General features: G+C 33.1%; 3 protein-coding genes and 2 long non-coding RNA genes across 7 annotated transcripts; 2 read left to right on the top strand and 3 right to left on the bottom strand.

The window, feature by feature from the left end:
• The first annotated feature begins 5045 nt into the window (after nt 1–5045).
• Nucleotides 5046–14617, top strand: LOC103830506 (amyrin synthase LUP2). 2 transcript variants are annotated; one of them, XM_033276271.1, is made up of 18 exons: nt 5046–7216; nt 7532–7748; nt 11062–11247; nt 11358–11447; nt 11529–11726; nt 11804–11888; nt 11966–12132; nt 12208–12399; nt 12494–12607; nt 12691–12810; nt 12900–13022; nt 13109–13207; nt 13292–13348; nt 13456–13646; nt 13731–13908; nt 13985–14065; nt 14131–14214; nt 14284–14617. In XM_033276271.1, exons 2-18 carry the CDS (start codon nt 7545–7547, stop codon nt 14431–14433), a joined length of 2319 nt encoding a protein of 772 aa, XP_033132162.1. In that variant the 5' UTR covers nt 5046–7216; nt 7532–7544; the 3' UTR covers nt 14434–14617. The 2 variants fall into 2 exon arrangements, with proteins under 2 accessions (XP_033132162.1, XP_033132163.1); XM_033276272.1 differs by lacking the exon at nt 5046–7216 and having other exon boundaries at nt 7503–7748; nt 14299–14574.
• LOC103830505 lies at nt 7875–11073 on the bottom strand. The gene is made up of 2 exons (XR_004449666.1): nt 9693–11073; nt 7875–9512 (listed from the first exon to the last, which is right to left on the bottom strand). It is a non-coding gene; the product is annotated as an uncharacterized LOC103830505 (long non-coding RNA).
• Nucleotides 14618–19028: 4411 nt separating the features above from the next.
• On the bottom strand, nt 19029–21600 carry LOC103830504 (shikimate O-hydroxycinnamoyltransferase). Its single transcript, XM_009106307.3, has 2 exons — nt 20591–21600; nt 19029–20416 (listed from the first exon to the last, which is right to left on the bottom strand). The coding sequence occupies exons 1-2, from the start codon at nt 21014–21016 to the stop codon at nt 19475–19477; spliced, it is 1368 nt and encodes a 455-aa protein (XP_009104555.1). The 5' UTR covers nt 21017–21600; the 3' UTR covers nt 19029–19474.
• A 3925-nt stretch (nt 21601–25525) lies between these two features.
• LOC117126719 lies at nt 25526–25978 on the top strand. Its single transcript, XR_004449517.1, has 2 exons — nt 25526–25762; nt 25794–25978. It is a non-coding gene; the product is annotated as an uncharacterized LOC117126719 (long non-coding RNA).
• On the bottom strand, nt 25623–26592 carry LOC103830503. 2 transcript variants are annotated; one of them, XR_004449516.1, is made up of 4 exons: nt 26132–26591; nt 25980–26024; nt 25781–25896; nt 25677–25749 (listed from the first exon to the last, which is right to left on the bottom strand). XR_004449516.1 is itself a non-coding variant. In XM_009106306.3 (3 exons), exons 1-3 carry the CDS (start codon nt 26488–26490, stop codon nt 25839–25841), a joined length of 462 nt encoding a protein of 153 aa, XP_009104554.1. In that variant the 5' UTR covers nt 26491–26592; the 3' UTR covers nt 25623–25838. The 2 variants fall into 2 exon arrangements, 1 of the variants encoding a protein (XP_009104554.1); XM_009106306.3 differs by having other exon boundaries at nt 25623–25896; nt 26132–26592.
• Between the last annotated feature and the right edge of the window lie 365 nt (nt 26593–26957).

Genomic DNA, 26957 nt, shown 5'->3' with positions numbered 1-26957 from the left:
TTTAGTTTTATTAGCCATTTTTTATTTTAAAGTTTATTTTACAATAATTAAATGTCCTAAGAGCATCTCCAGAAAGATTCTTTATTTTGAAGTTTTCAAAATTCTATATTTGAAGCTTGAATGTGTTTTTCTCCAAAAGAAAAGTTTTAAATTTAAATTTAAATTTATTTATATTTTATAATATTATCTTTATATTTATCATAATTAATTTAAATTTATGAAATTTTATAAATAAATAGCACATATATATAACATCAATATTAATTAATAAAATGTTACACTAATATATAAAATTATAAATATAAATACATTATTAAATATTAAACTACGAAAAAATACCTATTATTTCATAAAATTATTTACATAATGTTTCATAAATGATCAAGTGCATTTAAGAAATGACTCTTTTTATTTTTAATCGGTAGATTACGAGCTATTTTTTTTTTGAAATAGAATATCCTCATTTTCTGCCATATGATCAATTTATGTCTTCATGTACCTTTTTAAAAGATTTTTTAGTAATTTTTATTTTGTAATATTGTTCTTGTTTAAATCTAGTTTTAAAATATTTTAAATTTTATTTTAAAGTTGTGTTTTTAATTTTATGTGTAAAACTAAATTTATACAAAAAAAAATATTTATGGGATATACAAATTTTAAAGATTAAAACTGTAAACAAAAAATAGTTAAGAATCATAAATATGATGTGTAATTGTAAGGATAAAAAGTATAAATAAAAGTAAAAAACTTCAAACCACACAAACGGAATAGCCCTAGCTGTTTCTCTCTCAGGCACGGAGTCCAAGGCAGCCGCACAGCTTGCATCTCCGCCACAATGAAGGTCTCTTTCCGGTGCAGCTCCTCCTATCCTATTCACGAGCCTCTCTTCCGCTGATGATGACGTTTCGCTCACCATCCCGAAGCTCTCCCTCTTCTCCTCCAATGGGTTCCTCTGCAACTGTCCCGTTTGGTTCTCCTCCCCTGCCGCCTGAACCACCAGATCCGGATCTCGTCGTGGTGTTCCCGATAAATTCTCCAGACCCTCCACCGGTCCTGCTGGTTTGTCCCTTTCTCCGCCAGATCTCGCCGTCTTACACCGCTCCTCTCAATCAAAAGGAAATCGAATCTCTTATGCCATGGGATCTCTGCTGTTCAACCGTTTGCTTGCTCAAGCCTCTCTGCCCAGACGTCGATGTGCTATCCACGCAGCCTGCTCTGCTGCATCTTTCGCTGGCTGAAATTTCTCCCTCCGGAGCTCTCAACTCTGGCATGAGTTTCTCCTCCTTTCGACATTATCCCATTTCAAAACCGATAATTATTACCTTTTGTGTGGAACATGTTTTTTTAAAGTCAGCCTTAAGGGCATCAACGATTTATCATCAAGAGTCGTGTGTGGTTTCCTTATCTGTTGCAAGATTATTGGTATCAATAGCTGAGTGCAAGCTCACTTCCCTTCATTACTCATCTCTTCAAAGTCTCGAGGACTGGGCTTGGAAGGTTGAAATATTGGTGGTAATTTTCTCTCTGTTGGCAGCTCTTAGTACCGCAATGCAGCATTTTGAAGTGGAGCTCTCTACTGCTTTATGCAGTTCTCAGTCAAGGCCTATCTTCTCTTGCTTCAAGCTCTCGCAAGGTATGGTGTTCTTAATTTGCTGGAGTGAGTCACGATTGTTCGATCCTTGCCTCCTAGTAGATCTTAGTTATCTCAATAGGAACCCCATTTTAATTCGGAATGAAGAGGTAATGCTATCCTGGATTAGCTCTGTACCTCTTTTTGAGGATGTTACACTCCCTTTGAGTTTCAGGTTGAAGCTCTCTTTACCTCAATATGAGGAAGTTACTCGTTGTGATACTACTTTGTTACCTCAGTGTGAGGATTTTATTTGGACTGCTGTCTCTGTGGACATGGTTTCACTTATCTCAGGCGTGTTTAGGCTATGGTGGTTCTCCTCACAGCTCTCAGTCTCTTCAAAGAGGTGTTTGGTCGCCTTTGAACTTGTAGCTGGGTCTTTCCCAATTGGTTACTTTCAGATTTGCCCGGTGAAGGGAATGTGGATGCAAGGCCGTGTCCTCCATCGCTTATTGAGTAGAGTATGTGTGGGCTCTGGACACGTCGTCAAAGCGGTGATGATTCACAAAGCCTCTCAACCAGCAATATCAACTGGACTCTCAAGACTTCAGATTCTTCCGGACTCAATCGTCCCCTTCTCTTCCCTGCGCTTAGGGATGGACTTGAATGAGATTACAGGTTTCTTGAGCTTCAAAAACCTTGTTCCTCTCTTCATTCTGTTATCATGTGTTTATAATCTACGCACAGCATTATGTTTAGCTGTTGCTTTTGCGAAGGGTGTTGTACCCAGACTTTGTATTTCAAGTACTCTGCTTTGAGCTGGATATGAAATAAAATTGTTGACAAAAAAAAAAAAGTAAAAAACTTCAAATTTTGAGTTTTGAGTAGTGAAAAATTTGATTCACCCTAGGCAGAAGCAAACATGAAGATTATAATGAGATATGTTAGGTCCTGAAACCATATTTAAGAAATATATGAATGGTATTTTTTTTCTTGATTTTTAGAGTTTTTGTTGTTATCAACATAGAAAAAAGGATTGAGAAATTAAAAAAAAAACTATATAGAAATGGCTAGACCTATTTTAAAAAATACAAATTGATGAGTTTTATTAGTTTTTAGCTAATATCTTAATTATTATTTTTCAAATTGAATATTTAGAGATTAAATTTATATATTATTTAGGACTGTTTTTTGCACTAGATTCCAAATATTGTAAAACCGAGAGTGGGCCTAAATACCATATTCACGAATAAATAACATAAAATTGTGTCTGAATGAATGGTTGCTTAACATGTGAGTATCAATAGGAATCATCTGTTTCACAAAATCTATCTAGAGACTAGTGTACTATCTTGAAATCTAAAGTAACTTTAAAAAGTGGATATGTATTTAAGGCTCTAGAATAATATCGCTGACTGAGAAAATCTCCAATGATTTCTTTCATTTTTTCCCTCAAAATAGAATATTCCAAATATACTCTATTATTAATACTTACTATATTTTTAATAATGCTATGTATTTTATAAACTTTGAAATTTTACACAATTATAAATAACAAATTATTAATATGGAGTAGCTACAACATTTATATCAAGTTGGGATGTATTTATAATTTTTCTATGGTTTAATGATCAATGATTTACTGCTGCAAATGATCTTAATAGTTAATATACTGGATGCAAAAAGAAATAACCCAAAATCAATTGACATGTTAAAAAATAAAGCATCATCTATGTGTTTCATGGTTATTATGTAGGTTCGTAGTACATATCATAAATATTCTGGTGAAACTTCAAATAAAAAAATTATTTCTATGGAGTAGCTAAAACATTTAACATTTATATGATTTCAGAGATTTTATTTGAATCATTTAAAGAGTTAAACGGTAACTTTAAACACACACTTAACTTGGGCTGTGATTTTATCTATTAATTTTGATTGGATTCGTTAATTGGTTAAAAATAAATACTAAAAATTAATATCCATTAAAACGAAACAAATCACATATATTATAAAGATAGTCAGATATCCATTTTGCTCCGACTTAATAGATATCTACAATTAAATATAAAACTTTAAAATGTTTAATTATATAAAATTATTATTTTAACATAGAATTTTATTGATAAAATTACATATAAAATTATTAAATTAAGAAAGGGTTTTTAAATCTTTATAAAACTACAATTTTCTAAAATTTTCAATTTCGTAAAAAATAATTATGGAACAAACAGTTTCACTAGTTTCATTTTTTATTTTATATTATGTAAAATATATTTTTGAAAACAAATTTGTATAGCTTTTCTAGATTTACTTGTCTGTAACAAATTGAATGAGATATCCATAAAATATTCATAAATATCTGTAAATATCTGTAAAATTTTTTTGGATATTCAGATAACCGAATATTCAATCCATATTTAGAAAGAAAAGAAATCAGAAAATTATATATCTTTAAAGCAAATCACGAATACTAAAAACTATAATGTTTGTGCCCATCCCTAAAGATGATCAGTAGCACCTACTAACACCACCAACGAGTCACATCAAGGACCATGGACTAGATATCATAGACCAACGGTGGCGGAGGGAGGTCGGGAGTAAGAGGGGCAGCTGCCCCGTATGATATATTGAAAAAATTATTTTTTTTATTGCTTATTTGAGAATTATATGATTTTAATGGTAAATTTTCTTCTACTGCCCCTTATAAATTGAAGATAAATTTTACACTGTCCCCGGTAAAACTTTCGTCTGGCTCCGCCACTGTAGACCAAGCTCTCTTTGTGGCACCCATTATACATGTTGCCGTGTGTAAGCGTTTGTTTTATGTGAGTGGCAAATTAAGTTAGTTCTCTTTCACTCTCGCTACTTATGATTTTGTCAAGTTACTACATTAAGAGCCTAACGATCATGTGCGCACCACATTATTTAGGGGAACCATGTTCTCTCGTATCAACGACTTAAGATGATGACATCTATCCATTACTCCACATCTAACACACTACACGTAGCGTTATAGTTAGACCTGCCAACAGTCGTGATTTAATGCTGATTGATACATGTTTTATACAATGTACTTGTATTAGATTTCTATTTTGAACCGGAAGTTCATGACCTTACACTCACAATCTCTTCCATGCTCAGAGTCAGCATTAAGATTTCCAATTATAAAAAAGTTCAAACAAAGTTTTCAAAACAAATTCTGTAATCATCAAATTAAATGTGTATTAACAGTTGGGATTTATTTACATATATGGTTCAGAAACAACTGATGATTAACTTACTACCTCGAGTCCTCGACATGTGTTTAAACTTGGTCGATGAGACCAACGAAATAAAAGTACACATTATTGTCTTTTGAATCAAAACAAAAGTACAAGTTTAAACACATGATACATGAAAACAAGTCCCAAACCATCTTTTCTTCTTGTTTTTTTTTTCTGTAAGAGATATTATACAGTATACTTTCTTCTTTTTATAAGATAATAACAGCTGTTTTTATCTGCTAACTGCTTCTAGCCAAAAAGGTTCCAATGATCGTGAGTCGTACGTTAAAACAACAGTAACAAAAAAACAACGACGACATTTAGTTATTTGAGTTGTCTCCACTACTCTCTCTCTCGCGAAATCAACAACATAGTGTTTGTGTTTGTTAGCAATATCAATCAGATATCAATAGTAATTAATACTTTATTTTTGATTTACATCTCTTGTTAACCCTTTCTTATAACTTCAGATTGATTTTTTTTTATACATAAAAGATTTGTAATCGTGATAAATAATAAGTCAAACAATTCCTTTTTAATCATACTATTGAAGAGAAAGTAATTTTTATTTTTCTAGTTTTTAGTTGCTTCCAATTATCAAAAGGTAGTAGGTAGATGATCACAATGTTATCATTTAAATTAAATATTGATTAAATAAAATTTCCATTAATAACTTATGAGTTTATAGATTTTTAAAAATAAATGGTTTCATTTGACAAGTGAATAAGAGTTATTGGAAATTTGGCGATTATGATTTTTTTCTTATAAATTTGATATTTTGTTTTAGCAATGTGTGACATATGTGTTTGGTATATGATATTCTGAACATTTTGGAGTATGGGTTTACTAGAGAGATTATAGAAATGCTTATGTGCTTTATATCGACTTTTAATCCGATTTACGAATTATTTGATATAGACATAATTGTTGGTGGAATCCTAAGAATGAAAACAAGTGGACGTTTCATCTCTTTTTCAAGAGTGAACTCAACATCTTAGAGAAATATGTTGATTTTTTTTTCCTTATACTAAACATGCATCCACAGAACCACTACATAGATATTTTTTTGTGCATGTTATAAATTTTGCGTCTATTATACCATTTAAATGACAAATTAATCGTATAATTGATAAAATTTATAATTAACATAATAACTTTTTTCAATCGTATTCTTTATAACCATCTCTTACAATTTTAGATTGGTTCTTTTTAGATTTTATATAAAGAAGACGATACCCAATTTCATTCTCTTGTTTAAATCTTGTTTTGACATCCTTTATATGTTGATGTGACCTAAACAGGTGGGTCATTTCATCTATTAAATGTGATTTTGGGAGTATGTGAGTTTTGATTTTTCCTGTGAGCTAAATGATTTACAGTGGATGATTGGTTACGAAGTCTCCAAGTTTGGAATTTGCAAGGATTATGGAAGGGCATCTCTTTCACCTTTTCATGCTGATAGTGATATTAATTTGGGCAATGTAATGCATAAAGAATTTAAGACAATTTCGAATTACGTTAGCAATGAAATATTCTCGATTTGTGAAGATGGTTCCAGAATCAGAAAAATGACCAGCATTTGAAAGCTATCTGAAAAACATTAAGTTTTTTGAGAAAAAGCTTCACCAACTTAGATATCGTTTATCTACCTAGGACGGAAAACATAAAGACGGATAGCTTGGCACGCAGTATTCGAAAACAACCATCTTTCGTCGTACAAATGGATGCAAAATTACCGCATTGGTTTACATAGTCTACATGAATCTGTAAAATATTTACCGTAAGAAAAAGAAAAAAATATTTCACAAATGTATTATGATCTCTCTTTTTTGATAATTAATGTATTCCAATCTTGTATTTTTTTTTGTGAAAATCTTGTATCCTTTTGTGTTATGAACTTATGATAATGAAATTCCAGCATTAAAAAAGAAAAAAAAAATCTGGTTCACGAAGTCTGGTGACTTCATTTAATATTCTGTGAGTTGGTTTATACTCCAATAAGCAAATAAGATAACGCAAGTCACCCGTAATAGGAAACACATTCTAAGAGTAATTAATAAACTAGCTTATGAATTATATAATTAACAATCCCATGTTAAATTTTTTTTTTGAATTACCAGGCGGTTCGAGCCGAACTCTAATTTTCGAAACCACAGCATTTAATATTAGCTTTATCTCAACAGTCACTCTAGAGACCTTTGACACAATGATCAGAGTCCTTTATAGTTGACTTAATGATCTATCGTTCAATGTTAAACTATTAGTGAGTGCGTCATTGTCACTGACTACCTCTATATAAACATACGTACATGAACCTTGTCCAAACTCCAATCTAATAATCGATCGTAAAGACGTAAAGACAAACATCGACTCATCACAAGTAATCTCTCTCATCCTCTCTATTTCATATTAGATACACGAGGGCTCTTCCAGTACAAAGATAATAAATCAGATTATCTACAAATATATATGTGCATGTTCTTCACATTCATATACACAAAATATATGTGCATGTAAATATATATAGTGCTATATATACATGGTTGTAAACAGTGTATATGTATATTTATATACACACTACGCAGTACGTACCCTATATAGCATCATACGATTTTTTTTGGAACAAAGCATCGTACGATTGATTGAATGAAATTCCGAACTCAGTGAGTATATCTATATGGACGTGTATACATAGGATCATCGTCGTTATGTGGAAGTTAAAAATAGGAGAGGGAAATGGGGAAGACCCTTACTTGTCCAGCACCAACAACTTTGTTGGACGTCAAACATGGGAGTTTGATCCCAAAGCCGGCACACCGGAGGAACGAGCCGCCGTGGAAGAAGCTCGCCGGAGTTTCTTGGTCAACCGTTATCGTGTTAAAGGCTGCAGTGATCTCTTCTGGCGAATGCAAGTAAGTTTATACTTTTTCTCAATTTTATAACTATACTAGATTATGACTCGTATTTTAAAAAGCCGGTATATTTTTTGTTTTACATTTATTTAGAAATTTAATTTTAATATTTATGTTTGTTGGTCATATTTGTTTTTTTTGTATAATATTTCTTTTAAATGATTAATAAATTTTTTTAATATATTCTATTAGAATACTTGGACTACATCTCCTGTTTTAATAGATTTGATTCTCTTACGAAAAAACTTTATACATAACTGACAAAAGATATTTCGAAATCTTTTTTTTTTTGAGAAAGGGCTCTGAGGTACCTCGAAATCTTAATAGGTTGCAATACATATCGACTATCCATATAACATTTTTACCTACCTTTTTGTCGCAGTCACTTACTCACCTTTGTCCATTTTATATTTTGAATAGATTTATCACACATATATAACTATACTACGTTCATAATTTATATACACGTACAGTTAAATTACAAACCATACGATCTTTTTTTTCTTTTTGGGTTTGAGCCACCACCACATGATCAGGGAGAGTGTGGATTTTTGTTGGCTCACTAGAATTACTAGGGATCGTCACCCCGCGCAAGCGCGGGGACCGTGCATTGTATTACCATTTCATTACTGATTTAATAATTTTGGGTTTGAGTTGTATCATAATTGAATCATGCCTATTTGAATGTAGTTCGTCGTTAATAAGCCAGCTTCCTCTTTTCTTTCAATTTCTATTTTTTTATCTAAAGATTGGCCACTTATAAATTTTTAATATTATACATGTAAAGATGCAAATCGTTTTATTAAGTAGTGATTATTTCATTTAACCTGGCTTACTTTCATTCTTCTGTGTTTTTAAACACCATTTAGATGTATTCCTAGTCTGTTTACTTTTTTTTTTGTTTTTGAACATCATTTACCCCGACCTTGAGCACCTTCATTTCTCACTTGCATGTGTCATGACCATTGGTTTTGCATAACGAAAGTGAAGGCGAATGGTGCATCTTTGTCAGCCTTCTCTCTGCACCCCAACACCTATCGAAATTCCAACTTCCTGCATTTCTCGACTCTTTGAAAGGCTTGGAATGGAGCATCTTCATAGTGATAGGAAACTTCCTGCACGAATGTTCAACGCCTTCTTCTGAAGGTCCCAACTGTTTTGGACAGTACATGCTTTTTTAAGAAATGGAAGACTGTGACTTTGAGGCAGCAAGATGGTTTGAGGATTCTGCTGCTGGGAGCCAATCTTGGAACTGGTGTCACTATTTCTCAAACCAAGGAAACTGAGAAACAAAAACAGCAGAGAAAAAAAGGAAATTCTTTATTTATGTCATCTACGTGTTTACATAAAGAACATAAGAGTTTACATGGGCCGAAACCAGACTAAAAAGAGGTTGTGAGATGGTGTTTTGGTTGATTTCTTTTGGGAAATCAAACCATCTCTACTTTGAGAACAAAGCACCAAAGCACACTCCAAACCCAGCGTCAGATGATCCTGACTCTGGCCTCCTCAGGGATCAAACCACCAAGAAGAATTATCAATCTCAAACTCTCGCCTTAACGGTGCTCATCGATGTCAGACGGGTAAATTGTCTGCGACTTGTACTGAATCCGAATTGGGACACTGGAGCGGATTTTTCTTCGAAAATAAGTTCTTCTTTGAACACGTTGTTCATCAAAGAGGAGAGTATATATGTGATTCTTGGGAGGAGGCATTTATTCTTCTTTCAAGTGTTCAGCGTCTTCTCCTCTCAATTGTCTTCCTCTGCAAAAATGCAACCAGTTGTTAAATACTGAAACGATAAATGTTTCAAATATTTGTTATACTAAAATTAAACAAATACGTTATCTCTTCATTTTAAAACGTTTCTATTGTACAGGATAAGTAAATTCAGAAAACATGTTACTTAGCATAAATAAGAGAGAGTAGAGCTACAAACAATACCTGCTGCAGAAATGTATTGAGATCACCCGAAAGCAATATTCCAGAACTAACCTCATGTAAGCACACATTTCATACCTGAGATAATAAGAAGACGATCACCAGAAACAATTAATTATAGAGTCCCAAATTGTTTATATGGTAGCCATATCTTTACAACGCATAGAAACTGAGTACGTTTGGATGGTTTAGCGAGTGAAGGATCGAGGCTCTAAAAGGAGGTGAAGAATTTCCAAACTTGTGAACATGGAAGGCACAATGAAAAACCAATACGGCCTTTCGACTGACAAATCAACATTAAGATCCCCAAGGATTCAGAATGGAATCATTAGTTCGGCAAAGAAGGGACAGATTTCGTGATTACCTCTCTAAAACACTTAATCGGGCTGGTCCGAGGAAAGTATCCGAAAATGTCTTCATCAACAACGTATCACAAGACTGAAGGATCGAAAAAGGTAGAGGATAGAAGTATCGAGGAAAACGATAGCTTGCTTGGAAATCTATATATAGGAGCCTTCTGGAGGCGTTACAGGATGACGTTTCGTCGTCTGAGGATCTGCGGAGAGACATTAAGATCGAGTTAATTCGATGATAAGGCTGAAGAGGAATCAACATAGATGAAGGAACTGGAAGAACCCGACGGTTCCGTCTCTCTTCTTATCAAAACCCGGAAGAAACCTTGATAATAAGAAGCCCATCAGTATCTCAGAACAAAATCAAAGCCCAACCAGAAATCGCCGGTTTTTAGAAAAAAAAAGGTGGGTCCCACATTGGCTGACGTGGCGCGCTGGAGAGCCTTGAAACTGCCTCATTATAATGTTGATTTTCAAAGTCCCCAGATGCATCGTAGTATCATATATACATATATAAAGATGTACAATATTCAACCAAATGTGTTGTTGTTCTGTTACCAATTATTTTTTAAACCTTTAATTTTTAGCCAAGTTTGAAGAAGAGAATTCAGAACATCTTCAATGTAGTATCTAAAAATAAGTCTTTAAAACTTAAAATGTTATTATTTAAATATATTTTTTAATAAGTAGCTATTAAAAAAAAAAATTGAAACTAATCACATTTTGGCAAATACTCAAAAGTCCTGTAGAAGGTACTGTAGAAGATATCTATTGGGTTTTTATTTCAGATATTCTCTATCTTTATTTCTTAAATTTTTTCTTTTTATTATTTGTTTTTGAGATATTGTTGGAAAATTCTCTTATTAATAGTTTTGGTCAAATGAAAAAAAAAAGCTTTTTAGATTTGGGCCCCAAAAGATAATGGGCCATAAGCTATTACTTAATACCGTGTTTAGGCCCTAAAAAATAATGGGCCAAGTTGCCTTTACTGATACCGTGTTTGAGCTGATTGAACGTAGTTTTTGAAAGAGGCGAGGTTCGAGCAAGTGATCCCGCCGGTGAAGATCGACGGCGACGAAGCCATAACTCACGAAAACGCGACGAATGCGTTACGGAGAGGAGTTTCCTTCTTCTCTGCTTTGCAAGCCTCCGACGGTCACTGGCCAGGAGAAATCACCGGACCTCTCTTCTTCCTTCCTCCGTTGGTATGTCTCTTCTCCATTCCTCCTTCGATTCCTATCGGCGAACAATATTAGGGCTAGAATTAGAGTTTCTATTGGATAAAATCGATTGAAATGGAGAAATTTTCGTGCAGGTGTTTTGTTTGTATATCACAGGACACCTAGAGAAGGTATTCGATGAGGAACATCGCAAGGAGATGCTTCGTCATGTCTATTGTCATCAGGTTAATTTCACTAAGCATGAGCTTTGGATTTAGTGATCATCTTCCGCAGGAGCTAATGCTTTTGCTCCTTTTGTTTCTCAGAACGAAGATGGTGGATGGGGATTACATGTTGAGAGCAAGAGCATTATGTTCTGCACCGCGCTTAATTACATTTGCTTGCGTATTCTTGGAGAAGGTCCCGATGGGGGACGAGATAACGCGTGTAAACGGGCAAGGCAATGGATTCTTGACCGTGGTGGTGTCACTTATATCCCTTCTTGGGGAAAGATATGGCTATCGGTAAATCAATCTTGCAGACCATGAGAGATGTTGCAAAAGTTACAATCAGGGTTTTGATTCGTTTTTGGTAAATGTAGATACTTGGAATTTATGATTGGTCTGGAACCAATCCGATGCCTCCTGAGATTTGGTTGCTACCTTCGTTTCTTCCCATACACTTAGGTTTGTTTTACTAACTGTCTCAGTTTGAAATCGATGTTTACATTTGTTCTTTTTTTAAATGTTTTGATTTAATGCAGCGAAAACTTTGTGCTATTGCCGGATGGTTTACATGCCAATGTCGTATCTATATGGGAAGAGGTTTGTTGGTCCAATAACACCTCTTATTCTGCAACTGCGTGATGAACTCCTTTTGCAGCCTTACGAAGCTATCAACTGGAACAAAACCAGGCGTCTATACGCAAAGGTATGGTTGACCATTTTTAGTCTTCAAGTTTCTATGTCATTGTAGCATAAACATTTTTATTCGTTCTTCTCGCAGGAGGACATGTATTTTCCTCATCCGTGGGTTCAAGATTTGGTATGGGATGCTCTTAACGTCTTTGTGGAGCCGTTCCTTACGCGTTGGCCGTTAAACAAACTTGTGAGGGAAAAAGCTTGTCGGCTTGCAATGAAACACATACATTACGAAGACGAGAATAGCCATTATATAACCATTGGATGTGTTGAAAAGGTAAATATTTGAGTGACCCTTTATAAATTTAGGCATATCACTCTCTTAAGAACGTATATGAATGGGTTCTAAGTTGAACTTTTTTATTCTGTAGGTATTGTGCATGCTTGCATGTTGGATTGATAACCCTCATGAAGACTACTTCAAGAAGCATCTTGCTAGAATTCCGGATTACATGTGGGTCGCTGAAGATGGAATGAAAATGCAGGTGACTAAAGGAGTGAAAATCAGATTCTTTTGGTATATTCTGTCTAGCGATGGAAACGTCTTTAACGTTGTAGATTTACGCAGAGCTTTGGAAGTCAACTATGGGATACAGGGTTTGCGGTTCAAGCTATACTTGCTAGTGATTTCCTTGATGAAACTAGCAATGTACTCAAGAAAGGACATGATTATATTAAGTTATCTCAGGTTCGATACCCTTTTAGTTATAATAGTTTACCTTGAAATTCTCTATAGAGGTGTTGAATGTGTTTTCCTAAATCAGAGAACTTTTGCAGGTTAGAGAAAACCCGTCTGGTGACTTTAAGAGCATGTACCGCCACATTTCCAAAGGAGCATGGACTTTATCTGATCGAGATCATGGATGGCAAGTTTCAGATTGTACGGCTGAAGCTTTAAAGGTAATCAAACCAGTCAGTGATGCATAACAAGTTTGCTGGAGCTTCCAAGAGAGTTATGCCTGAAACTACTTATTTGTTTTTTGTAGTGCTGCCTGCTGCTCTCCACCATGCCATCTGAGGTTGTTGGCCAGCAACTAGATCCCGAACAAATATATGATTCTGTTAATCTCTTGCTATCTTTTCAGGTAAGTTTAAATCAGTAAGACTAATTTCCTAAAAGATTATTCGCTGTTATTAAGATTTGCTGCTAAGACTTCATTTAAATGTAGAGTGAGAAAGGAGGTGTGACTGCATGGGAGCCTGTCCGTGCATATGAATGGATTGAAGTAAGAGCGTGAAACACATTAAGGATATTTGCACATTTTTAGCGAATTTAGAAGTTCTTAGGAAGAGAATCCATGATTGTGTTAAACCTTTGTAACTTGTGTTTCAGTTTCTCAACCCCACAGAATTTCTTGCTAATCTCGTGGCCGAGCGTGAGTATGTGGAGTGCACCTCATCTGTTATACAAGCTTTGGTTCTGTTCAACCAACTCTATCCAGACCACAGGACGAAAGAGATAAGCAGGTCCATCGAGAAAGCGGTGCACTACCTAGAAAACGAACAAAAGCCAGATGGTTCATGGTATGTTACTTTAAAGCACAATTCATACATGGTGTTGCAAGAGAACACTAACAGAATAAGTTATCCTTGAGTCATTATATATAGGTATGGGAACTGGGGTGTTTGTTTCATATACGCCACATGGTTTGCTCTTGGCGGCCTAGCAGCCGCTGGTAAAACATATGAAAAGAGTCTTGCTATGCGTAAAGGTGTTGAGTTCTTACTCAGGACACAGAAAGATGATGGAGGCTGGGGCGAGAGCTATCTGTCATGCCCTGAAGAGGTACTTAGTACTTGCATGAATTTCACTTTAGTTATCGTACAAGTGTTGATCGTTTTTAACATGTTGTGTATGTTAGAGATACATACCATCAGAAGGGAAGCAATCCAACCTTGTGCAAACAGCTTGGGCAATGCTGGGTCTCATTCACGCTGGACAGGTTCAAAACATTTCATTATTGCATTTAAAATTCTTCAATTCAATAACTTCCCTCAATTTATTAAGGCCGGGAGAGATCCAATACCTCTTCACCGTGCTGCAAAGCTTATCATCAATTCGCAAATGGAAGATGGAGACTTCCCTCAACAGGTTAGACCCATCCACTTTGATAGAAACTTGATTCTTGTGATTCAAATGATTTGGAATAAATGTTTATAGTCATCGGATTTGCAGGAGATAGTAGGAGTGTTCATGAAGAATTGCTTGATACACTATGCTACCTACAGAAACACATTCCCATTATGGGCACTTGCTGAGTATCGTAAAGCTGCGTTTCCTAACTCATCAACCACATCTACAGCTTCCTAAATAACTGCTCACCCATTATAGACAAAAGAAAGAACAAACTATTGTCAAAATGGAACAAAATAGCAAATTGTAACACTAAAAAAGTTACATATTCAGATGATAAGGAATGTTTTTAATTATTAAAAAAGGATGACTATTAAATAGGGATTCTCACAAAGTTGTGAGGATTTGAGGTTGCTTAGTAGATAACCCAACGTTCCACTTAGCTCATACCCTACAACTGTCAAAAAGAAGAGGGAAAACAGAAGATAACTTGTGATGCAAGTAAGTTTCTGAAACTAGGGCTCTTTAGGGAATAATTATATATACAATTTTCTGTGACGGAAGAGCCTCAACGCAGAGACTGCCAAAAATATTTTATTAACTTTTTTTTTTGAATGATTAGGATTTAGGAGACCATGGGACAAAGAACTGTACATCCCCTAGAACACTCCCAACGGGATTCGAACCTATAATCCTTTAGACAATAATTTAAGAGTTTTAGTCAATAGCCAACTCCGTGTTAGTTTTCATTTATTTCTCGATTGGATTAATTGTTTAATAACACGTAAAACATGTTTTTCTTCCACTGGATTTAGGCTGTAATTGTAGTTACCTTCTTGTTTATCGGTTTTGGCTTGAACTAAAGTGACGATAATAGTGAGAGAGGCGATCAAGAACCGTTGCTTCTGCATCATCTTGATTTGCTAGGAAGATATAGAAAAGGTTACGTTCCTAGGTTTGCTTTACGGAAAAGATGATGATGGTTTGAGAGAATGTGCCACTGTAATTGGATTTAGGGTTAGATGCATTTTTAGGTTTGGCTCACGTACAAGAAATGATAATTCACGACCATTAGCTTCTGCTGAACAATTATTTAATTAATCTATATTTCTAGAATCTAAGTACCTTTTGAAAATAACTCTTACTTCACCTTAATAATAACTCTATTCAAATTTACCAAGCTTAATTAATCAACCAAAAATTATTTATGTTGTTAAATTATTCTCTATCCAAATTTACTAAAACTACAATTATCTTCTAATCCAATTATTCTCTAACTAAATTTTATAAAAAATTAAACAAATTTATTTAAAATGTGACTAAAAACTTTAAATGTTATATATCGATAATGTATAATATTATTTCATTTCACATACAAAATATAAACTATAATTTTTTTTTGTTAAAACATATAAAATTATTTTCAAATATATGTTAAATAATTTGATGATAGAAATCGAATCCAGGATAGAAGAGTTTAAGATGTACTCCATATTAGCCCTTACCAGCCTATGGTTAAACTATATATTTGTGTGTAAATATATATATAAAAAGATAACTCCACACTTATTACAGAATCATGATAATTTTTTTTTATTTTTTCCTTACTTAACATACATTATGTATTGGGTTATATAAAGTATATCTGTGATATTTTAATGTGCAATTTGAGATTCTTTTCTCACCTTTCTTTGACTAAAGAATTAAGGCTCTCAATGTTACGATCTGACCTGCACTGCACCACAATTAACAATAACAAAAATCTCTATATAAACCATATATCTATACGTTTTTATTATTATCAAAACTACACCACAGTTGTACCGCTTGTCCCGTTTGTCCTGCACCATGCAATCCGATGTTACCATTCAGAACCTAATCAAAGAGTAATTGTTTGTCTAGTAATTAATATATTATTATAATTATTTTCTGTAAGAGTATGTTGAAAAATTGTAAGACCTGAGCCTGTTATATCTTTTAATAATATTATGATTGACAAAAAAAAAATGTTGAAATTTTGAACCGATGTTTCATAATAAATTTCGTAACATTTTACCAGTAGATTCTATAAAAAAAAATTACTAGTAAAACCAAGCTATGAGATATTATGTTAAATGTGCGTTTTTAGAAGAGAAAAAAAAAGATTTATTCTCTGTATTTGTTTTTAAAAATAACTTAGTACGTACCTTGTTCGAAAACTCGGCCGCCTAGCCGATTAATCGGCCGAGTAATCGTAAGCCGTGTGCTCACCGTAGCGAGTTGAAGTAATTCGGTTGGTGTCTACAGTAAACCGAGTTATACCCGCGGAGACCGTATTTTAAGCGCGGAATTTCAAATCGTTGGAAAAAAAATCGGTCATATTAACTTAGTATAATTTGGCCCAATATTAAAGGCCCACTAGTAATAAAAAAATGAAATCTTCACCTATCTTTCTCTTTCCCGACAACAGAACTGACAATCTTTGTTAACCCTAGTTTCCATTGCTCTTCCTCAATTCAAGTGAATCCAAAACAGATAACGTGAATCAAATTCGTTCATCGATTGAAAATCCTTATTGTACCCAATTCAAGGTAATAAACACTAAATCATTCATTGTTTAATTTATTAAATCTTCTTTTCAAATTGTGGATTCCTCAGCTTCGTGTCTTAAGTTTACGTCTTTTATAGTTTGGTAGAAAAGTTTAGTTTAGTAGATTATAGAACTTGATTATTTTTTAATGAAGTATTGGTTCATGAAGTATTGGTTCACGTGAATGGAAGTTTATCACTTTGTGAACCGTTGGGTTAGCTTTGGGTTGACCAACTCTTTTGTCTTTCTTGATGTTTAAGATAAAGATTTTGGAAGTTTTCGTGTGTTTGAATTTAAGTATATCATTTTACAGGATCACATCTCATCTATTTTGTCTCTTAGTGATGTTTGTATCTTTTTAATATGTTTTGTCTTTTGTCTTTGTTCTATATTGTATGATGTGAACTAAAAGAAGTACAATTATATTTTGTGATCTAATTGGTATCTATTTCTCTGACTTTTAGTATCAATGATGTGTTTTCCATAAATATGTATTATATAAATTTTTTATATTATATGTATGAAATGTGATATCATACGTACAATACCGTATTATACATGTATTATACATCTAATAGTACAAAAAATTCCTCTCCGCGTACTCCCCGATTCTTTTCCGGTTTTTCAATAAATCGCTAGGCCCGTGTGTGCCGCACGCGTAGCGCCTAGCGAGTTTCCGAACAAGGAGTACGTATCAGATTTGAATTGAATAAAGTAAATAACTATCAGTAGTACAATATAATAAATACTAGAAAGGACATTTAGTTGGTTGACAATTAGAAAAGGACATCAAGTTGGTATGACACGACTTTGACTCTTAATCAAAAACCACATAATTCTAATCTTCCTCAACGACGTTAACATTCTCTTTACTTTTTTTAAATTTACAGACTTTCGTCCACGGTCGACAAGTATCCCTACACCCCTTCCAGAAATGTGTGTATAGTATAATACCGAAGTGAATAGTGAACGCGTCACCTTTCCATAACAGTTAGCTATATTTTTTTATAAATGCAGGGCCAGCCTTTACGACATCAGAACATAACGGCTTTAATGGTGATACTATTTTTTTTACACTTCAATATCATATTTGAAATTCTAATAAAAATATAAAATATTGCTAATCTGAAATTTTAATAAAATTATGCAGATCAATCGTAGCCAATACCATTCTTTTTTGCACTTCAATATTATATCTTGGAAAATCACAAAAGATTTTTTTTTCCAAATTCCAAATGTCCTTTCAATAATTAAACGCAAAGATGCATGCCAACAATGAAGAAATATGCAGCTAATGTTCTTTTCTATAAATATAACTAAATACAAATACACATGAATAATAGTATACAAATATATATTTCATAAACTATGGAGGATAAACATTACGATCTTTAGAGAAGAGACTTTAAAAAATAAGTTTTGAGGTGATAGAAGTATAGCTATAGAAGTGAAGAGTATTTTTGTATGATATGATAATATTACATGTACTAGAGATGTAGAAAACAATATTTTTTTTGGTTATATCTTTAGTCTTGAATCGTGTGAATAAACCCATACCATGTTTTATTCAACTCACTCCTCTCATCTCATAATAATGGTCGCTCTATCAATTTAGCTAAAAGACAAAATAAAATTGGACCACTTGTATTTCACTCATGGACCATAACATTTTACGCTCCCCATTCTCAGCCATAACATTCGACCATCTATAGATTTAGATTATTAGATTTTCCGATATATTATGAAAATATCCACATGTGATACGTATGTTTTTTCTTTTTGAAACTTCATGTGATACGTATGTTATGTCGAGGCACGACACATATGCTAAACATGACCATAGTGTTTGGACAAAAATGCGTATAGCATACACCAAAGTGATTAGTGAACGCGCCACTTTTTTAAGCACTGGTATGCAGTATTTTAGTAAAAGACATTATTTTGTTTATATTAGTAGAGGTAGGTCTAGGTTTAGTAGTTAAATCTGCTTAATGAATATTTTTGGGGTAAAATACAACCACTAGGAAGATGAACAACTGATGGATAATTAAATCTATAAATAGCTCAGTGTTACCAAGAACAATCAGAGTAGTCTTGACTAAACCCTAAATGGTACAACCGCACAAGAACGAAGCTCCAGTTAGCTAGTAACATCTATTCAGTCAAAACTACATACATAACTATTGGTTCAACATATTATATCCCAACTCCTAACAATGAATTCTACCAAAACATATTTTATTAATAATATGTTTGTACCTTATATGTTTTAGTCAAGACTACTCTGTTTTGTTTCATTCTAATGACACCAAATGCGTATAATTACAGGTATAATGACATAGTGCAAGAAGGTGGTTTTCATAGATTGAATAAGAGCAATTGTAAGTAATTACCTATAGTTTACAAACAAAATTAAATAGAACTGATCATGTAATTTAATAATGTTGGTGGTGTTACTATCTGGACTCAAACCCTTGAATGTATGTTGTTGGAAAAAAATCAACTAATTGATTACTGTGCAAATATTAGATTGAGCAACATCATCCAAGTAACTGAACCAAAAATCAAAGGGATATGATTTGATACACAAAGTACATATTATACACATAATTCAAATAGAACAAAGACGCAAGCAAACATAATATCACATATGACATGCATAACACAAATGAACCGTAATAGATATTGCATTAACAACAGATTAGTGTTTTAAATCTTGAGGTAATTATTGTCAATAGGTTTAAGCACTTGAGAAGCCTCTTCCTCAATAAACTTCAACTGTCCTTTCGTGAGGTGCAAGTAAACCATCCAGTCTCCATCCTCCACCGAGCTCGGCATAGGCATCACATATCCTGCATTACCTCCCCATGGGAAATGATAAGACCCGAACACCGGCGAGCCCCACCCGAAATCCACTTGGGTCACCGGAAAACTCCTCCCTGAAGAAACCACAAAGGCGGGTCCGTCCTCCGACCCCGTGCTGTAGATTCTTGAAACCGTAGGTGTTGGGCGGCGTGTCTCAACCCAATCAATCAAGTTCAAGAAATGTTCTTTGGTCACAGAACTCTCCAAGAACCTGTGAACCACTTCGGTCACCCAAGACAATGGCTTGTTGACCAAGTCATCGATCTTTTGTCCACCAAATGGGATTGAAAGAACGTTTCCGAAGTAAGTATTTTTTTCTTGCTCCATAACTCTCCTCCTTCCATCAACAACGATTCCTAGTTTCGAGTTCTTGCTCGGGACTGGATCTGTTGCCGCGTGTTTGGCCACGAGTTTCCATAGAAACGCGCTGAACGATTCAAGTTTCGTCCTACGTTTTGAGCCGCTAGCTAGGGCTTGAAGGTCGTCTAGTGCATCCGCTTTGATGTAATAGAGACGGCTGGCGAGGATACTGTCTGGATTGGTGGTTTCTTGCGGAGGGGGCAAGGAAGTGACAGGTATGTACATCTGGTCTATAGCTGAATCCATGACCAATGGTCTTCTAGGGTTTAATAGAGATCTTCTAAACGATGGTACACAAGAGATTGGTACATCGGACCGAGAGATCTCGGCCCACGATACAAGGAACATGTTCATGGAGTATGCATCTGCTACACGATGATCAAATGTGCATCCCACAACTATGCTCCCACATTTCAGTTGAGTCACCTGTTCAGACAACGAAACAAAAGTAGAGTTATGTTTTTGTAGCTAGTGAACTATTACTGCCTTAAAATAGAAAATTAATAAACTAATATATAAAGGATTATGATAAATCTATTATCTTCAGTTGGTTTTAATCTAGAAACACATGATAAACGTGAATTTAACAAAAACTGTTACCTGAATCGCTATGACTCCGTGTTTCTTGATGGGAACAAGCTTGACAATACTTTCATCAGGATCATAGAGGTTAAGCTCTCGGAGGTCCACGTCAGCACCGGCCTCCATGAAATCTACACCGCGGTTGTTGCAGAGAATCTCAGGTTCTCCGGTGGGATTAGTGACAATCTCGCCGGCAAAAGCGTAATAGGAGACGAGAGTCTCAGCCAAAGCCGTCTTGAGGGTTTCATGAGCCATTGAATTAGTCATGTTACGTGGTTTCTTGTAGCAGAAACAAACGCTAACGTGGACAGGAGGAAGGATGAGGTCGAGGTTTGAGAGAGGGAGCCAGTGGTCCTGGAGTGGAAGAGCCGCCGTGATGAGCTGCTTCCTATTGCTGGTCACGTGGAAGTCACAGTCACGGGCTTGCTCCGCCGCTTCTCCCATTGGTTGATGTTCTTAGAGAAGGAATGAAGAATACGTGTGGTTTTGGGTTGTTGGAAGATGCTGTGAAGAAGAGAATTTATAACCACAGTTTAGGAGAGTATTAGGTGAAACTTTCAAACATTTCGGTTGATTTCTTTTTTTTTTTTTTACAACTGTTGAAATCATTTTTTTTTTAACACTTCGATTTAAATTTTTATAGTCTTATAACTCTTTTAGATAAAATCAAGTGTGAATTATTTTTAGAATTCACACCATAACTAATGTGTTAACCATCTATTATTTGCGTTGATTGGCATGTCTTATTATCTCGGCTCATTTTTAATTGTATATTCTTTTCGTTTCAAAATATTACATATTTTAAATTTTTTACACATTTTAATAAAAAATATTAAATGTATATAATTTTTTGTGATTTTTTTTATAATTTTAAGTCAATAAAAATTTAAGTGTAATTAAGTTTTTTTTTAAATTAGCAATCAGTTAATAAACATGCATTGAAAATGCAAAAAAAAAATAGATATGTAACTTTATGAAACTTGGAGTATTTATATCTGATATAAGAAATAATGATATATTATGCAGACCTATGGATATATTTGGTTCGAAGTTTGTCTTTTTCTACAGTTACAAAAAAAAAGTTTGTCTTTTTCTTTTTCTTTTTGAAACTACTTTTTGGTTCGAAGTTCCAAATATTCATTAGTTCTGACTTTTTGAGTGCCTTCATTTTTCAACCAATCAATAGTATTTTTTTGCGAGTAACATCAATCAAACGTTTCTCTTTTCATAATATTGTCAACTGTTATTTGAGTATTCACCACAACAATCAAAATTATACATAGACTATCGAATGTCTAACATGAATTATGATATGACTACAGTTCAAGAAACAAATTTATATAACTGAAGATGGAAGTAATACATACTAATATGTTAAAAACCTCAACTCTAAATAAATAAATAACTATCTGCAGTTATCAATATTTCTAGACCTTTTTCAAACTAATTTTTTTGTTCAAGTATTTGCTCTATATATCTAATTTTATGACTTTAAACTTAAAGTGAATTAAAATTATCATGTTCAAACAATTGATATCTGTTTATAATTCAAGATCTATATATATATATAAAAAGTACCGGAAATATAGATTTATATACATATATATTCAAATTTGTTCATTTTCTTCTTTTTATAATTACACTAATCAATTAAGTCCCAATTGTATAATTATTAATGTGAATGCTCAACAGATTCCCAAATATATAAGAATTAAGGTTGACATTTGTCTTTATATCGCATGGGTGATACTTATATGTGGTCAAAAGAAGAGAATATAGAGACCTTGATGAATCTTAAAGTTTGTTGGCTTCTCAGACAATGTCACTTTACAATAAACTAAAATCTTACCGATTATATACATTATATATAACACTATTAGTTATAACGAATTTTAAGATTAAATATTTTGATCCTAAGTTTAAATTTATATCCGTTATTTATTTAGATTTGTCATACTTCAGTTATAATAAAAATTGAAATTTTCTTCATGAAAGCTGAATAACTTTTTTTAGGAGAACGAACTAATATGTGATGTGGGAGGACTTTTGCTGTTTAATTTTTTCTTATATCTCATTATAGTAGTACTAAAAAAACCATGTCTACGTTCTTCTGGTTAAGGGCGGATGTACGTTGTGAGGGTGGGCATGTGCCCCATGCTAAATTTATAATTTTGTGTCTGTATTAAGGCTTTCTTAGGGGGTGTATTCAAGTATTAAGGATTTCTTAGGAGGTGTATTTAACTAATAATTTCAGATGGTTTGTCTTAAAATAACAATTTTACTGTTATTCAAACAAGGATTTAAAAAATACTTTAAAATCCAGTATTACTGAATTTTGTCATTTTAACAAACACTTTGAAATCCACTTTCCACTCTTATTGAACAAAATTCAAGTTGAAGATTTTAGAATGCCTTAAATATTTTTAGGGTGTCTGAGAGAGGTTTTATAATAAAAATTCAAATTCTATGGTTTTAGATGAGATTCTTTTAACAAAAATCACACCAAATTCTAATATTCACCTAAAATCACTAAAAACAAATCATTTCAAATTTCAGATTCAATACACCCCTTTAAAGTAGTTTAGCATCTTAAATGGTTGAGTCATGCCAATATTAACATCTATACTAAAATTTCATGTATTTTTAAAAAAGAATTTCATGCATTACTACTCATTTCGTGTTATTTTTCCTTTCTTTTTTGTTATCTATATAGTTTAGTAAATAAATTTATCGGCCCTCTTTAATTAATTAACCAAATATGATACTTAACTAATAATATAAATATTAAGTTTTTCAAATAATATTTTGTATAAAATAGTGTACCTAGTACAAAATATATTTTTTATCCACCACTGGTGTGGTTAATGTAGAGTACATCGTAAGTTTTACATATTGGAATTTCAATTTTGCATTCGGTCGTCTGCAAATCAAGTAGTGTATCTTAACTAATGTAAGATGGGTGATCATGAATAATTAAAAATAACAACCAACTCTTCGTTTCATGGTAAAAAAGTGTCTAGTAGATTGAACTCAATTTTCGTTGGAAAAAATTATTTACATTGTTCCTTCCGACGACAAAGAGGGGAAACATCTTTTTTTTAACCAAAAATTGAATAATTAAATTGGTTTATCGCCGACAGGGAATAATGAGACTACAGTTGGAAACAAAATAATTATACATATATTCACAGGAACATGCATGTAAAAATTTTAAAATGTTAACAACTGATTAAAATAAGAAGAACAGAAAACATCTACGTTAACTCGGACGTGATCTCAATGTACAACACGTTAGTTAACTGTTTGATGGTATGAGTAGTTAAACAGACAATACACTGAGTTTTAGATCGTCAAGTCACCAGAAGATCACTGTATTGGTCTGATAAGGTCAACAACTATATATATGAATACATTAGTTATCTAACACGTCATTTAGAATCATATAGTTTGAGATTTAAGACTAAGCATGATCTCATTAGTTATTGTTTACTTTCTATTTTCAAAAATAATACGATTGGTGATGATGGTATATATTTATTTTTCAAATGCATTTTACTTTAGTAAATTATTGACTCCTCCAGTTAGATTACATATACGTGTTCCTAAGCCAATAACGTTCAAGATTCAGCAGTCAAGGAAGAAAGCAATTCCACAGTCAAGTAATAGAAAATATATAATAATAATAATAATAATAATAATAATAATAATAGATAGATAGATAGAAAATTGTTATTAAAGTTATTAACGTTGACAAAAAAAGTTATTAAGACTTGTCGCTGACATGTTAAATTCTACGAATTTATGCATTTATTACACTGCAATAATATCAAAGAGAGTCCAAAATATCAAACTAAATCATTATTAACGGAGTGGAAAATATATATATATATATATATATATTTACGGGTTAGTATAGATTTTAAATATGTCTTATCTTCTTATTTGATTCATAATAATGCTTTTGAAACGAACCGATAAAAGTACTATATTTCAAATCATTCATGGATCATTTGGTCAAATTGGTTGAACCATGGATCATTAAAAAATAATTTTGTAAAATAACTATCTCAAACCTAATTCTGAAAACATTTTTACTGGATTTGTAAGAAATGAACATGTTTATAGCGCTAGAAAGTATAAAAAATAAGAGAAATTACTTAAAATACCCTAAATTGGATACCATTTTTCAAAAATGTACTCAATAAAAAATACACTAACATTTGGGTTATGGTTAGTGATTATTGTTTATGGTTTATTATTTAGAGGGTGAGGTTGGGTTTATAAAATTTTATAAATAATTATAAATTATTCTTAAAAATTTATAAATGATTTAAGGAAGTTAATTTAATCTTTTTATTACAAATTCAGGGTATTTATCAAAATTATTATCATTTAAAGGTAAATTTGAAAATGGTTTCAAACTTGTGATAAAATAAAAATTTGATTACTTAAAGTATCTTAAATTGGATACCACCTTTCAAAAATACATTCAATAAAAAAACTCTAATATTTACGGTTTATGACTATTGTTTATGGTTTAATATTTAGGATAAAATGGTATCAAACCTGTGATAAAATTGAGAATCCAAAAAAAAATGTGCATTTACTGGTGAATATGTTCACGTTCATGATACATTAATATGTAATTTCGAGAATTACATATGTATGCAAGTGGAAAAGATAAAATTATTTATTATTATAAGGTCGTAAACTAAAGTCTGTAATATCTTGCAAATCTAAAATTAAAATAAATAATATTAATTATCCTTAATATTTATTAAATCTATAAATAGCTATCAATGTTACCAAGAACAATACATGTTTTAAAAAAAATACATGTTTTTAAAAAAAGCCCATAGGGTATCCAAAACCCAATAGAGTAAAACCGGATCGGATAATTTATAAACCAAGACCCGTCTAAAATAAACCCGCGAAATTTGAAAACTGAACATACGGGTTTTGGGTTTTAGATTTTAATAGGGCTTTAGGGTAACGAAAAGTATACCCATTAATTCTGTTCAGCCATATTACAACCTAACATATCATAATATCAACGAGGAAAAGGTTTTGATTAGCCAACGTGTGTTAGCTACCACGTCATGAAGAAACAAGACACTCTCAAATTATATTTTGCTTAAGACACTCTCAAATTTTGTTATAGACGTTTCTACCATTTTTAATAATGTGAAGGTACTTTGATCAAAAAAAAAATAATGTGAAGGTACATGAGGTCCTTTATCCATAGTTTCTTCTTATTGATAATGTTTCAAGGTCCATAGTCACCATCTCCGATCAAGTTGCATATATCCGAACATTCCACTAAGCTACACACACACACACACAAGAATCATCAGCTCCTATAGGTTAAAGATTCATGCTGAACAACAACGTTAGGAATGTAATTTACCAGTAATTACGGCTACGAAACCCTTGTTTGAACACCACTAATGGCCTTTTCCATCAGAAACAGTCATAAGAGAGAAAAGATTAGTAACCAAAAGTGAATGAAAAAAGAAAGAGATAGAAGAAAGAGAGAGATAGAGAGAGAGAGAGAGGAACCTTCTGATATTGAGCGGTCCTTCTCCGTCTCCACCGCGAATGCAAGTGTTAACGCATTTAACAGTGCATTTCTCTGCGTTCTTGGATTTGGGTCGTTGTATCCTCTGTTTCTTGCAGTCTTCACCTGATAGCGTCTGCGGTACGTTTGATAGCGTTTCACCGTCTTGCGGCGGAGGAAGAAGCTCTGCGTAAGCTGTGGACACAGAGGCCATCATAACCGCTGCAGCTACGGCCCCAAACGCCGCCGTGGATATACGAACCGCCGCCGATCTAGTCACCAAGCGGCTCTGACACTGCGATCTACTTCGATAGTTCGAGAAGTTCGTGCAGTGTAGACGAGACGGAGAGTGTATTATCATTACTTAACAAATGTGTTTGGTCTTTTTGTTTTGTAAATTTTTTCTTTCTCATCAGAATCTCTTTGTCTTGTTTTCTCCAGAAAGATTGAAGCTAGTGGTTCTCGTTGAAGACTCTATCTTGTTTATACACGTGGCAACTTCTGGTGGCTTGAAATTCAGATACTGCCTAAACTCCACGAGTGTCAGAATCTTGTGCTTTTTTTTTTTTTTTTTTTGATCAAATCAGAATCTTGTGCTTACCATGGTAATAAGATTCGATGATTGTAATAATCTCGGGGACATATATATATATATATATATATATATATATAGTCTATATGTATATATATATATATAGTCTATATGTATAAGTCCCGAGATTATTACAACGGTAAGCACAAGATTCTGACGTACAAATATAGATAAATAGATAAAAGCCATCATAGCAATTAACCATGCACGTATGTATATAAATCACGTACAAATAG

This window comes from Brassica rapa, chromosome A07 (genome assembly GCF_000309985.2).
Source record: "Brassica rapa cultivar Chiifu-401-42 chromosome A07, CAAS_Brap_v3.01, whole genome shotgun sequence".
In the NCBI taxonomy this organism is placed as follows: Eukaryota; Viridiplantae; Streptophyta; class Magnoliopsida; order Brassicales; family Brassicaceae; genus Brassica; species Brassica rapa.
Note: the sequence above shows the minus strand (reverse complement) of the source record. Positions and strands in the feature narration are given on the sequence as shown.